At 44.5% G+C, this 15,010-nt stretch overlaps 1 protein-coding gene across 1 annotated transcript; it reads right to left on the bottom strand.

The window, feature by feature from the left end:
* Positions 1-4,213: 4,213 nt before the first annotated feature.
* Positions 4,214-14,226, bottom strand: LOC126533794 (monocarboxylate transporter 12-like). The gene is made up of 4 exons (XM_050180989.3): positions 12,034-14,226; positions 9,887-10,030; positions 6,449-7,426; positions 4,214-6,031 (listed from the first exon to the last, which is right to left on the bottom strand). Exons 1-4 carry the CDS (start codon positions 12,254-12,256, stop codon positions 5,910-5,912), a joined length of 1,467 nt encoding a protein of 488 aa, XP_050036946.1. The 5' UTR covers positions 12,257-14,226; the 3' UTR covers positions 4,214-5,909.
* Between the last annotated feature and the right edge of the window lie 784 nt (positions 14,227-15,010).

Genomic DNA, 15,010 nt, shown 5'->3' with positions numbered 1-15,010 from the left:
GCTATATATGTTAGGTGGATAAGGACAAGCTCAGGCACTTGACACGCTGTGGTACGTTCTGTGTATATGTCTTCTCGCGCCAGAGTTCTCAACCCGACCGTGCACCTATTTACGTTTGTTGGCGTTGCGTGTTTGCACAAAGAGTCCATAAAAAAAATAAAAGAGAGCAAACAATGAAAATATACAGAAAGACTAAGCCAAAAAGATTTTTCTATCTCTATTCTACTTGGTGCACTGGTTAGTTATTTTCGTCTTGGCGAAGTAACCCTGAACCCTGTGCCGTAACGCCGAAGCCCGTTAGCGGTTTTTCTATTTGAAGTAGTGCCAAGAGTGATCTCTCACTGCCAGCCATAACAGGGCAATGCTTTCAAGCCGCTGACGAGACGAGCACAAGGTCCCGTAGGCAAGGCTGCTTACTTAGCCTTGTGTACGCAAGATGCTAAGAGTGCGCGGTAACCGATACAGGGCACGTGTTTTTCCACTTCCTTGGTCTGCCAGTCGTCTCGGCATGCGCTGTGCACATTGCATAAACAGGTGGACACTCGTTATTTAATCTCTAATGTAGCACGTTTTTCTAGCTATTTGATTTGTTTACACGGAAGCTTAAACCAAGCGTAACTAAAAGTAACCTATAATTTAGAGGAGTAAAACGTACCTTTTATTTAGGCAGCTTGTTTAAATCCTGCTAACATGCATAACGAGGTGCAGTTGAGTATAAGACGTGACGACGATGGCATGACATTACTAAGAAATCACGAAGAAGTAACGACAAAAACCAGGAGGTGCTAATGCCAATTGTCGCTACTATTTGAAGATCCAGGGCTTAGCGCAACGACAAAAACCAGGAGGTGCTAATGCCAATTGTCGCTACTATTTGAAGATCCAGGGCTTAGCGCCTAATTTTAAATTAGATCCCTGCGCCCTCTGGCAAAGGAGGAGCCCAGTGTCGGGACGTCCTTTCAAAGTTGTGTGCCTGCCAATGCGTCCAAAATTTTGCCAGCCTGCTGTCGGTATCACGTTGATTTCAGATTGTTACCCTAGTAGAGCGCTGTCTGTTTCGCTCAGCAGGGAGTGCAATGTATCGTCGTACGGCACAACCACCGAGTCGGACACCGCTTTTCTAACGTTTTATGAATCGAGTATGACACATTAGCTGAAGCTGTAACATTTATGGGCGTTAGTCTCATGGTCAACAAATGCTCTAACATAGTTGGCATAGTTATGTATTTCACGAATGCCCTCCAAGTTTACCTGCCAATTGCGAAAAAAGAAACATTGCTCGTCATTGTGTCCCGTTGTTTTGAACACTGATAGAATGACAGAATATGAGATGGAAAGATGAAGTGGGATCTACCAACTGTTCATTTTTCTCCCTGAACACGTCTGAATACGGGGTGATGGAATGAAAAAATTGAGTAGCCACCCTGCGAAAGTGGATTCCCACTTTGAGAACGACCACTACAGCTACTGAGGAGGATACCCAATGTTTTATTGCGTAAGAGTCATGGTAGTAACTGTAATTTAGTGTAATGGTACTGGTACTGTTACAGCACACCACCGCTGGTCATGCTGGCGTTTCTTTTTCCCTTTGTCACTCCTAGTATACACGCTACAACTCGGGACTCCTAAATACGCGTTGCCTACCCATAACGGTGCAGCAGCAACCATGAAATAAGTTGCTAGGCTGGTTCTTTTATATTCTAAAGGCTAGGGATGTCACTCCCGACGTCGCAAGTTGCGGTCGCTGTGGCAGCTAGCGCAACAATAATCTTTACCGGGTAACGTATGTGGGGAGCGCTGCATGCTTCGAATTCTTATCAGGAGCGCCTTATGATTAATTATAAGATTAAGATACTTCTTTTGGCCTTGATTTTTATTGAAACGAATGGTGTTCAGTATGTTGCATGCATGATTCCAAAAAAATGTATTCACAGCCGCCGCGGCTCGGCCCGCTATCGCACCACCTCCGGGATCGGCCCGCATTGTGGCCCACGGATATGAACACGAAAAACGCCGACCAAGGCGAGGCTAACAGCTTCGCTGTAATGTGTGTAAAGATCGTAACGTTTGACGACGCAAAAGGCAAAAAGAAAAAAAGAAAGATTTTTTTTTTTTTTTTTTGGCCTGCACCCGTCGTATCCAGCGAACTCTATTTCGGCGTCGGTGAACGTTATTAAAGGCATGCATACACACTTGAAGTTTGTTCTTTCGTGATAGCAGAGGCCTCCCTCATCTCCCTTTGCGTATTTGTTTAAATGCGATTCGCATTCCTAAAGTGACTGAAGCACGTGGCAGGGGCTGCCTGTTCATGTCTATTACCATTTTCTCGCCCACCTGGATAACTGGGCACTCGTCGTCGAATGATTAGCACATCGGGCTGCTGCGCTGATTCATTGCTAGTCTGGTGTGCTCGTCTCGCGTTCAGGATATGGCCTGTGCATTGGTAGCAATTCAGAGTTTGATAGACGTCGGGTGTCGGTGGGTCATTGCTCCCGGTGGTAAGCACTGCCCCGGGTATCTCGAGAGTGCTGTTTAAGCAAGCGACGGCACAGGTGGCACGTATGATCACCCGCGTCTCGCAAAAAAGAAGTGGCATGAAGGAGGAAGATACAGTCAAGTTGGTTAAGAGCCTCATAATCAGCCGGATTACGTACGCCCTCCCATATTACAACACAAACAAAGGCGAACGGGACCAGGCCGACGCCATCATAAGGAAAGCGTTCAAAACAGCGCTTCACCTGCCGGCCAACACCTCGACAGAGGAGCTGCTGGCCCTCGGACTCCACAACACGTTCGAGGAGCTCAAAGAAGCACAATTAGGGTCGCAGCTACTCAGACTCCAGCAGACTACCACGGGCAGAGAGCTCCTAAAAAAACTGGGGCATAAAGAAATTGAAAGGGAAGAACAAAGAACGGCAAACCTACCCGATGAGTATCGCAGTACCATCAAGGTAGGGTCCCTGCCAAGAAACATGGACCCGAATTTACACACAGCCAGGCGGAACGCTAGGGCAAAGTATGTAGAAAAATACCTAGCAACCAAGGCGAACACGGTATACACGGACGCCGCGCTATATCCTCGAGAACGAAGGGAAAAAGAACAAAGAGTCGTCGCGGCAGTAATAGGCTCGGACTATAGGGAAATCGCTTGCGCGTCGGCACGGGATTGTACGGTAACCGAGGGAGAGGAAATGGCTGTTGCTCTAGCAGCTGTGGAGGGCTACCGCACAAATAGATCCCTTATAATTCTAACAGATTCCAAGGAAGCATGCCGAAACTACATTAACGGCAGAATCGGTCTAAAAGCGCTCCAAATCTTCCTCCGCGCAGGCCAACAGAATAAACCCATTAGACACACCATCTTTTGGGTACCGGGGCACACTGAGATTGAGGGCAACCAAAGGGTAGATAGGATCGCTCGCGAGCATACAAACCGAGCGGACCTAAACAGAGATCCTGAGGACTTCATGACAGTGATCCCAACGTACTCTGACTTACTAAATTACCATAGAGGGACGAGGATCAGATATCCCCCGCCTCAGAATACACTCACTCAAGAACAGGCAGTTTACTGGCGAAAGCTGCAGACAGGAACTTTCCCAAATTTACATAAACTATACAAAATGTTCCCAGGTCAATACAGGGACACATGCCCGTGGTGTGGCGCAATACCCACACTTTATCACGTCACATGGGAGTGCAATACGAATAAGGCATTCCACAAAATAGAAAATCCGAGTGCGGAGCAGTGGGAGAGCGTGCTCTCCAGCGGCGACCCTAGCCTCCAACGGAGGCTGGTGGATCATGCCCGACGAGCAGCCACGCTCAGTGGTGCCCTGGAATAGGGGCGCCAACCATGCAGGCCGGAGATCGGCATCAACCAATAGAAGATGAAGACATCCGGCCCGACCGCTGAATTACTCTTTCTAGGGCAATAAAGTTTACTTCCTCCTCCTCCTCCCCGTTTTAATGCGTAACCAAGTTTGGGCTAGTTCTATTTGAAATTTGTTCGTCTGAAACACGTGACACGATGCGCGCCGTAGGTAAACACGGTGTATATGACAATGCCTTATTACGATGTGAGTACTGAGATTTATGACTATAGACCTACAGTCAAAGTCGACATAGAAAAAGAAAGGTAGACCACACCGGTCGGCACAACAATTAACGCTACCATGTTTCCGCAAAATAACCCGTGTAAGAGTCAGCAGACTAAAACATTTCATTTCATTTTATTTAGAAAAGCACATAGAACCCTTACAGTTGCCGCAACAGTCAGCGCTAAAAGAAACCAGGCCGTACACTTTCCAAAAAATGTTACTATACCACGAAGAAAGAAAGCAGGCCACTACAGTTCCAAAACGAGCAGCTATGTTCTAGAGCTAGCGTAGAAAGAAAGCAGGTTACTATGTATACACTTGCCGCGACAAGTATACCATACAGTCGGCCGTATACCGTAAAGTCAGAAAAAAATCTGATCCCTGCAGTCGCCGCAGCAAGTAAGTATACTATATGTTTGGTCATGCCATACCGTCGGCGCAGAAAGAAAGCAGGCCACTGCAGTTTCGCAAGGGACTGTATGATACAATTAGTGTGGAACAAAAGATATAATGATATTTTATTTTTAGTATTTATTTTTGAATACTGTAAGCCGTGAGGCGGTTACAGGGTAGATGCAAACAATGCAACTTAATAAGCGCACACAGCCACAAGTATAACATTCATACAAACCTAGTTCGATTAATTGGAGACCAACAACCATGAAAACATAATTGCCCAGCGCCCGTGTGGATCCAGACCGGAAATACAACATATTTACCGACTTATAGTCAAATACTACGATCGGTTTCAGACCAGAGGAAATCGAAAATTCCACGAAAGACATGACAAGAAAGACTAGAGAATAACAAGAATTTCTGTCCCGATAAGTAACGGGACGGACAGTGTTCGAAATTGAGCAGGTTATCTGCTTGTAAGAGAACCTGAAGCAGAGAATTCCATTCTGCTGTTGTTCGTGGAAAGAAAGAGTACTTAAAGGAGTCAATTCGGGGCGTCGTGGGTGTAATCTGATCTTTGTGAGAAGTTCGCACAGCTCGCGAAGAACGCTGCTCAGGTAAGAGTTTGTGTTTAGGTTGAAGTGGTTATTGCGCAACAGATAAATAGATTTTCGCCTGGCGGCCTTTCTTCGGTTTGAAAGTAAAGGTATGTTTAGCTCACGGAGCATGTCAGTCGCTGAATCTGTAAGTTTCAATCTAGACAAAATTAACCTAGCCGCCCTTCTCTGAACTTTTTTAATCTTCTTCAAACATATTGACAGTACTGGGCTTTACAGCCTATGGAAATCTAGACTGTCTGGTTGTCATACCCGAAAGCCTGCGATCTATAAGATCCTTTTTTTTCGAGAAAGTGCAGCTTGTAAGAGAAGTGTGCATGCTACGCAGGAACCTCTGCCTGACTGTATGCACTTGTTGGACACCTGTGTGCTTGTCAGAGTTTTGGTTTTGTAGCTATGTCCACTCTGTAAAGAACAAAAGTTTGGCATGGTGTAGTGGTGAGATACTCGGTTCAGAAGCGTTAGGTCGTAAGTTGAAATCCCCGGATAGGGAAATTTTATTTTTTCACTTCCTATTGCACTAACAAATTTATGCAGTCATAAGAACTCTCTGTCGATTTTTAATTAAATATTGATCAATAACTACAGGACGTCCCAAGATACGACAAAGTGGAATTTTCTGTTGTGTTTTGCAACTGGGCGGGTTCACAGATTTGCTTTCTATGACCTTAGAAAACCACCTTGAAGCACCTTAGTGTCCTTGAACACGAAAGTGACGCGGCATGGACATCCTCAAATAATTTGTTCTCTGGAGACTACCTTACGCAAGTATGAAATAAATAATTCTAAGTTTCGGTTATCTATGCTTTCTCCGGCGTGCAGAATACTTCGCAGCCCACACGCAGCAGAGGACAATGCTAGCGCCAGCTATCATATGAAGTAGCATGTCGTAGGACCCGTGGTGATCTCGACAGTATCCTGTAAGAAACAAGTGACCAAAATTAATCCACCTTTGTTCGCGTTTTCCATTCAATCGATAAGAGCTGAACACTTTTGGTGCCACTTTGCCTTCCAAAGGGTCAAGATCTTTGTAATCCTCACCGAGACAAATTATGGTGAACTGTCACAGCTCTCAAAACAAGGATGCATACTAAATACGCAATGAGCGCTGAGTTCGCATGTTTAATATGCTTAGAGAATTTGTTGCGCGAGCGAAACTGACACGATGAGATTCACCAAAGAAAAGAAAAGAGGGCAATATTCTATACAATTGAAAGTAAGCATGACATGGTTGTATACAACTATTCTATGGGCAACAAACTTCTTCCTACATTTCATAATTAAAAATAAGAAGAATAAAAATTGTGATGTGGTACAAAAGCTGTACATACGCACCAACGAGAAATGGTCTTGTTAGAAGAATGACGCCATTGCAGAATATAACTCCACCCATCAGCAACGGCAGCGAGTCGACTCCAAAGTCGTTGACCAGACACGGGGCTTGCAACGAAGCCCGTAATCCATTGCTGACGCCAGCAAGCACAGAACATACGAGCAGCGACACAAATGTCCTTAGCCACACCAAGAGTTCATAAGAAATGCACTGAAGAAAGAATCCTAGGAGCATTACACCTTCCAATGACAAAAGTCCTGAGTCGATAACGAGACCACTGAGGGGTCTAAGCACAATATCGCCAACGGCAAAGGCGTTGAGAAGAAAAACTGCTTGATATGGAGCGACGCCTTTATCAGTCGCAATGTCCACTGAAAGCAGAAGGAATGATGCCACCCCAAACATTATAACGGCGAATGACAAGGCGTTGACAGCGAACGCCAGGGTCCAGAATTGTCCGAATTCTGTGGCCAAGCCTTGTCGCCTTTCTTGATTCAGTCCTGCGGGTTTGCGGCACGGTGTTATCAGGCGAACGGCTTTAGTTACGATGCTGTTTTTGAAGGATACGGGTATTTGATTGCCACCTAGATATTTCACGTTTGGAGTAGATGATTCGTCTGTTTCGATAGTGCTTTGTGTTCTCGATTCGAGAGAAGGCAGTAGCCGCTCTTCTGCCGTAACTGCTGACTTTTCCAACGCTCCGACGCGTAGAACTGTGGAGGAGCTAAGCTCGCGCGTCATCCATTCTGGGCTTCGGGTGACGATAACTGCTGGACATGCGTTCAAGGTGATGCCTGCGAAAAGCAGAAAAGTGCCGCGAATGCCGTAGGTGACACGGAAGAACTCTGCAAGCGTTGGCACAAACAGCATGTTGAGGCCAGCGAAGAAAAAGATGATGCTGCAGGCGGTTGCGCGCCTCTTCTCGAAGTGCTGCGACGCGAGCACGTTGACCGCAACGTGGATGCCCGCCAGTGATACACCTGCATTCACCAAACAAAAAAGTGTGCACATCAAGAATTTCCTCGAAGTCCGCTTGCAACGCAAGTGGGTCTCTAGCATACAGGTATAAATCACACGAAGTTATAGCTTATACCACCTTCGACATCCTTTTGAAGCAGACTCACAGCGCTACAAGAACTGTGTAAGGTATAGTGACCAAGTGTAGATAAACGATTAAGGCAGTGGTGCTATGTTTATCGGCGCCTAATCATTGTACTGCTTTTCAGCAAATTGGAAACAAGCACCGAGAAGTGCCATTCGTCTATAATGTAGAGAAATGGAAAGTGTAGTATAGCCACAGATGTCTTGAGAACTGTTTTGGGGATCAGCACGCAGCTTGCCCGTTGACGTTCTGCGTCACAGTAACCAGTACCGACACATGTCAATTTTGCACCCTAAATAGTGATGGCAAAGTTCCGTCTTCCTGTCCCAGTGATTTTTGGCAATGAACAAGCAGAAGCTTAGAGCCACGCTTCATGAATGGCATGTTCAACTCCATTCTAGAACATGTCCGAGAGATACTTATGGTTTCCTGTTAACTACACATTAACTCTTCCTTAGCAGACGTCTAGTTCTATCTTCGAAGATTGGACGTTAAATGCTGAGCTGAAATGTTATAATTGCACCTACTACATACAGAACGTTGATTTTTTCTTCTTACCACGTTGTAGTTGACACCACTCCTAACATCACAAAGCGAGCTTATGATTCTGAACGCTGCTTACCGAAACTGCACTGTAAAACACAAGGCACTCACCTCATTGGGATTAAAAGAACAAGAAGTAGCAAATGAAATGGCATCCGAAATATGTTGTGTCAGTTTTCATCGAGTTTCCTTTAACTTGTCTAACAATTAAGCACTAACACGCGAATAGTACTGCCAGGCGGAAAACAATAAGACGAATCCATAAATAATGGTATCTTAGCAATCTATCTATACTTTAAACGCAATGGTGTGCATGAGCCATGTAATTGCAGAGAATAGATAGAAGCGTGAACATGATCAGTCGTGGCATGGCAATATATGTTAACACACACCTGCATGCGTATGTTTTTATTTTATGTTTTTAGCAGAAAAAACAACAACTAAAAAGCGGCAACTAATAAGAGCAATAAATAAATAAATAAATAGACAGTGCTTATCACATGTTATAAGGCTAATATTTTCAAATTGTTAGCAGTGACGACAATGGTGCCTAACAGCACACGTTATACAGGGTTTTTCAGCAAAGTCGAGCCAAACCTTGTGAAGTGCAAGTAATCGTTGCGAAAATGAACCAACTTAGCACTGTTCGCTGTCCCTTTGCGTAGTTCAAGGTAGTTTTTTGTATACTATCAGCTTAGGCAATTAAATTACAAGAAATGATTAAACAACTTTACAGTCATATATTAAATGCAAGATCTTCAACGTAGAAGCTGGAGTGCCTAATGAGAAGTATTCAAATAATTTTTTTTCCACGATCATAGCCGCTGCAGTTTCGGTTTCTCCGGCTCTAACTATAGCGCGGGAGATTTTGAATAGTGCCACGTATATACGCCCTTAGGCGCAGTGCAATAGCAACCTCGTACATTGCACGTTTCGATGCAGGACGCAGACCGAAGTCCCGAACCACCCTTGAAGAACTGAGATGTATCGAAAACAGTGGTGTTTAGTTCAACGTTCGTCGAGATATCTTCTCAGTCGAAGCGACGGGATATGCGGTAACTGACGCATGCCGATGCTTGAAGCTCTGGCAGTGTTGCTGTTGACAGGTTTTGGCTGCCGATGGCCGTGAATCAACAGAGGAACCGGGGGTCCCACTGCAGTCATTGACTTTGAGACCCGCGACTGCGTACTGTTTGTCCCTTACTCATTGTTATCGAATGACGAATAAACAAACTGAAACTGAAGAGTGTGGCCGTGACCTGTCATTCTTGCTAGAGGACTATTCAAGCCTCCGGTTCCTGCGTGCCTATTAGATCCCTTGTTGGTAGAGTGCTTGAGAGCCCTGACGTCGCAACACGCAAGCGAGAAGTCACGTGACCTTGTTTTTTTCGAATATCGCACGCTTTCTCTGTAGCCCTGAAAAATTAAAACTACCGCAGCTATCAGCACAGAAACAAAATATTCGGATATTTCTGAATAGTTTCTACAACTTCTACACTGAAGAGCTTGCGTTTAGGTTAATGCTTTAAAGTTGGTGAAATATTTATTGGTAAATATCAAAAAGCAAAAAATCTCCTCAGTTGCTCAAGGCAACAGCGGACAATACTAGCTTGGTCGCATTCCCGTAACTCACACGTGGATACTTTAATGTTTCCCCCGACTTAGCTGAAATATGGTGTTTGTAAATTATCTATGCTGATGCCCCCTTACAGTCAGGTTCTTTTTCACTACTGATACGTCCTCTTACCAAAAATTGGACAAGTGCATGGTGATTTTATAAGCAACTTGTTCTTACCAAGTACAATGCCAAAGAAAATAGTAAGTATAAGAATGCTGTCAGCCAAGGAGCAGATGCAGAGTGCGATACCGGCTGCCACTGAGCAGACTAATAATACTGCTTGGCAGGAAGCACGCCGGCAGAGGTATCCCATGAGTGGCCCTGCAATAAAAAAAAAGAAAGAAAGAAAGTGCGTTAGAATTATGTTTGGGATTTTTAGTGTTATGTTTGTTGCTCCTTGGCACACATGCCTTTGTAGCGAAATTCCACCCTTCTTTCAGTCAAAACTAAAACAGTGAAAAAATATTTTTGCAACTTATTTCTTTTTTTTAGAAACAAATGCAGAAGGAAAGCAAGGCATTTTGGGGAACATTGTATTTTCTTGGTGTAATGGTATTCAACTATCTCACACGTTGCTCAATGAAAGAATAACGTAGGAATAACTCCGTTACAGAACAGGGCAACAGACCAAAGAAATGAGAATGCAAATAGTCCAACTTAGCGGGCAACAAAAAACACAGCTGGAGCTTTCAATAAGACAGCAAGAACTTTCACATCAAATGAAAAGTTAGCTGCCCACTAGAATTAGGGCTGAAGACTACAATTTTTAACAAGATATTTAGCCAACGTAGATAGATCGAAACGCAAAGAGTAAAAAAAAAATACCTCGTCTCTTTCCTGTAATGGTTCTCTTACGATTGTTCAATATTAGCCGCTGTGGTGCCACAAGAAAAACAGTATACACGAAGTGTAGAATCAGGCATGCCGAAAACTGTACAGAATAGCGACAATAAATAAGGAACATACTATACAATAGTATCGTGTAGCAAAGTAAAGAAAGGAAAATAAAGACAGGTAGGGAAGGTCTTGTGCTATCTCAAAGCACATTGCCATACTGTTTGATGTTCGAGAACAGCTACTTGTAAAAATTATCACGAACGCGACTAGTGTGTAGCGTGTGAAATTGGTGCAAGAGGCATTGAACATGATCTGCCAGAACATAATAGTATCCAGCCATTGAATAAGGTAGAAGCAGTAGGCTCGACTGAAGCATATGAATTTGAGGAAAAGCAGGGGAAGGAACTGAAACTACAGTGCAGTCTAGTAGAAGAGGCCTGGAAGCCTGCTTACTTGAGGAAGTAATAACAATGTAATTGTACCTGGTAGCGAAGCTTCCATAGAAGCCCATAAGTTCAAGAAATGGCGATTCATCCGGGGTTCATGGTGCTTAGCGCCATTTGTATCACGAGGGAATACTTCCAGCATAAAAAAAAAGATAATGTTACGCCGTATTCGTTTAAAACAGAATCGACGTCATTTTGTTCTCAAATGTGCGAAATTCGTTTTGGTGGTCGGCCATTAGAGCTGTATATTCAAACGGCCCGCCATTCGCCTTGATGTCTGTTTCGAACTTTCAGCGCGCTAACCGATGCAGCAGAATGTCAGCCGTACTGGTTTAGATATCGCACCCCTTCATAAAACACACTTTCTTCGGAGGCCAATGAAAGCTTTGGATGTAAAGTAGTGGTCCCGTCGTTTCTAGTTTCCACTGAACAGGTAAAGAAACGATGAAACTGCCCGCGCCACATTCACAAAAATGTTGACAAGGAAAACAACCCAACTTGTGATGATAGCGCATTGCAAGAGGTGAACTTTACAAGCGCGCCTCTCTGCGCTCTTCATTGCAAGTGATAGCGGCGTCGTATAGTTGGCGAGAAAAAAACACATATTTATTGCTAGCAGTGAAGTAAAATAGAGTTCTATTTTCTTTGCTCGTCGCGCGTATATCAAGTTGACAAGGAATGGTATTTTCGTTGAATGCATCAAAGTGTATCGCATTTCAATGAAAAACCCCTTTTTAACTTTCTCAACGTTTGTTCTCTCGTCACATTGTCACGCTTGAATTCTGACCGCTTGCTCTGAACCGCTTTTCGCTTGAAGCTTCGCGATACATTTGGATCTACCTTGGTAATAACGCAAAGAATGGAAATTTTACTCACATTCGCTTAGCCAAGTGTGCGAATAGAGTTGAATTTTTATATGCGTTAGCATCTTTCAAGAGGCCAACATTCGTGGCACGTGTCACTGGAACGTTCTCAATGAAAAAAGGTTCGCGTCGTCCTCGTAGTCATCAGGCATGCTTACGTTTGAGGTAGTCAACATACCGCCCAAGCAGGTGCAGCTACCGCACAGTATGAGAGGCCACGACGCCTCTCCCCTGCTGGCGCCGTAGCTGTGCACGATGCCATAGAAGAAAACAGCCAGGGCTTGTTGAGAAACGGTGGCCGCCGACAGCAGCCAGCTAAGGAAGCCCGCCGTCACCCAGCTCCAGCGGGAGTCAACCCCGAACCACGGGTCATCCCGCAGTGACGTCCTTGAACGCACCATGCTTTGGCACTGGTGAGGTCACCGGGGATTTAGCTGCTACCACCAATGGCACAAGGTGAGATGGCGTAAAAATGGTCTGTAACACACAGTCTAGGCGTCTCTCAGTGTCTTGATTACCTGCTTCGGCATCCTAGCTGTCGCACCTTTCAGCTGCTTATCATGAGGCCGTCGGAAGCTATCACTCCTATGACAACAACGTGGCGATAGCTAGAATCGACGGCCAGCTGGCAGATGGGAAAGAAGCCAAGCTGACACCTTCATTTGCGGAGCTGAAGCACCCAAGGCTATAAAATACAAGTCGCAGGGGATGTACAATTACGCGATGTTTACGTTGAGGAAGAATATGGAATGTCAGTTACCGTACCACTGTAAACAAAGGCGCGTGTAACCATAGATTATATGAAACATAATTCCATGCTTCACAGCAGATCATTATTGAGAAATAATAAATTGTTGTGCACATTTTATTGTGGACTCTTTCCTAAAACCAGGTGGGTTACTCTTGCTACTGCTTTTATCTAGTCAAAATTGTAAGAAAAAAGAAACGAAAGAAAAGCAACGACGTAACATTTAAAATCACTGTAATTGCTCCGTCTTTGTTAAGTGGTTTTTCCCGTCTCACAAGAAACACGCAATGGCAATTCTTGAATGCACTGTTTCAAAATATGTACGAAACTTAACGGCAGAACCAGCGTGGTTGGGTCGCGAATTGGGCAACCAGTTTGTCGTGCCACCTACGAATTCTTTGCGGTTGAAAAAATTCGTGACAACTTTGAACTTATACTCTATGATGATAGATCGGTTTGCTATATGCGCCTTCATAGAGAAGCTTTCCCTGTCCAATGTCGTGGAAAACCGCACACTACTTGCGCATAACGTTAGCACGTGGTGTCTGACGTGCCGCGCATTCAAATGATGCTAGAGTGAAGAAAAAAGGTTAGCTCACCTGTATTTGGGTCGGTTCTCTCCGTAGCTTTTCTTGGAGAAGGGCACCCACGTTGTGAAGTTGGTCACGCAGTTTCATACATCTGATAGCTCAAAATGTCTGCCGCGATTTCTGTAAGGTTGAGTAGACAGGCGCGACCACTGAAGAGCATGGAAAAGCAAAACCACATTGCAGGGTTTTGGGTCAAGGCCAATTGAGTCTCAAGTGTGGCGCCATGGGGAGAAAGACGGGCCTCTCTATTCGAGGTTGCTGTGCAAACATCCTCGATAGATAGCATGTCCGACCCAGTTTTGCCGGCAAAAGTGGATGTTGGTGCCTTGAAGTGGGCCTTTATTCAGCTTTAGATAGCGGAAAAATGAGAAAAACATAAATAAACATAGACAACGCGATTGTGCACACATTCAGCTGATGAGAACTTGTTGATATAATATGTTAGTTGTAAGAACAACGCTGTAGTGAAATTTTGATTTGCATAGGCCCGTTTCCCGCTTCTCGCTTGAACTTCAAAACATCACGGAAGAATGCTTTTTATTTATTTATTTATTTATTTACCTACAGAACTCTAAGGGCATCAGTACATTACATAGGTGAGAGGAAAAATAGCAAAATAGAACGACAAGATTACCGGAAATGAAGCGTAATACGTAATAGGTTAAATGGTTTGTTCTAAATGGGTTGCTTCTGTATGGAAATAATTTTCTAGTAAGCCCGAATGCGTTAAATAAAAGAACGTCGAGATTTATTATTAATAGTAACGGCATAGATAGCATGAAAACATAAAAGCCGTGCACGGACTGCCCTCACTGCATTCCGCCGCAAACATTGCAGAGTTTCCAAATTTCACCAAATCTATTACGATATCCTGCATCTCCGCGTTGGTCTCATTTCGCATCCTGCGTATATTTTTCACGCTTCGATGACAGTAATTAGGTAAGTCATAAAATGAAGTATAAAGATGTATTATTGATGTTAATAAAACACCACAACACGAAATAAACTACAATAAACTATAGCTGCTGCGGCGATCTCGTCGGTGCGACGTTTACGCTCGGCGGCCGATTGGACGAGGACTGGTCGAAGGACAATCTGCACACTGGCTTTGTCGGAGTCAGCGCCACGAAATGCTGCCGCACTGCGACGACTCGCTGACGCCGGTCGCGTCGCCGGCATCAGACATCTTTAGAATAGCGTTTCAAGCAAACGTAAACGCATTACGTACGCAAAGAAAGATCGCCGTCCTCACTGCGCATGCTCCCAGCGTTATTGGGTTTCTGTGGTTTACGTGCGCTACGATAACGTACGTTATTTGGCCAGTTGAACGTTCGTTATGTTTACGGACGCTAAGAAATGGCGTGGTCGAACATCCTAAGCACGAGGTCGCGGACGCAAATCGCGGCCGCGGCGGCCGCATTGCGATGGGGGCGAAATGGAAAAAAACGTCCCTGTCCCGTGCATTATAGGCACGTTAAGGATCCGCTGATGGTTAAAAATAAGTCGGAGTTTGAGCGAAGGCATTATGTTTTGATGATCATATCAACTATTTGACCAAAGCTGCAGATTGCAACGGCAAAACTCGAAGCGTGGTTTTCGTTCGTGCGAATCAAATTTCAGGTCACAAAAGTTACCATGAATCTCCCGACATCTGCATATAAACCGAACTCTACGCATTTGCAAACGACCCTGGAAAAATTTGCTAGGGGGCTTTTAAATGAGCGCTGAGATTTCTGAAGTAGGAATCAAAAATATTATGAATGTACATGGTATGTATATGCCCAGGATTTGTGCGTGTACACGCTATCGTATGCAAG

This window comes from Dermacentor andersoni, chromosome 7 (genome assembly GCF_023375885.2).
Source record: "Dermacentor andersoni chromosome 7, qqDerAnde1_hic_scaffold, whole genome shotgun sequence".
NCBI classification, from domain to species: Eukaryota; Metazoa; Arthropoda; class Arachnida; order Ixodida; family Ixodidae; genus Dermacentor; species Dermacentor andersoni.
The sequence above is the reverse complement of the archived record's forward strand: the minus strand, read 5'-3'. Positions and strand labels throughout refer to the sequence as shown.

Bases quoted from the DNA above. Each gene is read 5' to 3' on its own strand.
- LOC126533794 (XM_050180989.3), bottom strand. From the start codon at position 12,256: ATGGTGCGTTCAAGGACGTCACTGCGGGATGACCCGTGGTTCGGGGTT. The intron at 10,031-12,033 runs GTATGTTGACTA...TTTTTATTGCAG, and splicing joins TAGCTGCACCTGCTTGGGCG to GGCCACTCATGGGATACCTC. The intron at 7,427-9,886 runs GTAAGAACAAGT...TGGTGAATGCAG, and splicing joins TTTCTTTGGCATTGTACTTG to GTGTATCACTGGCGGGCATC.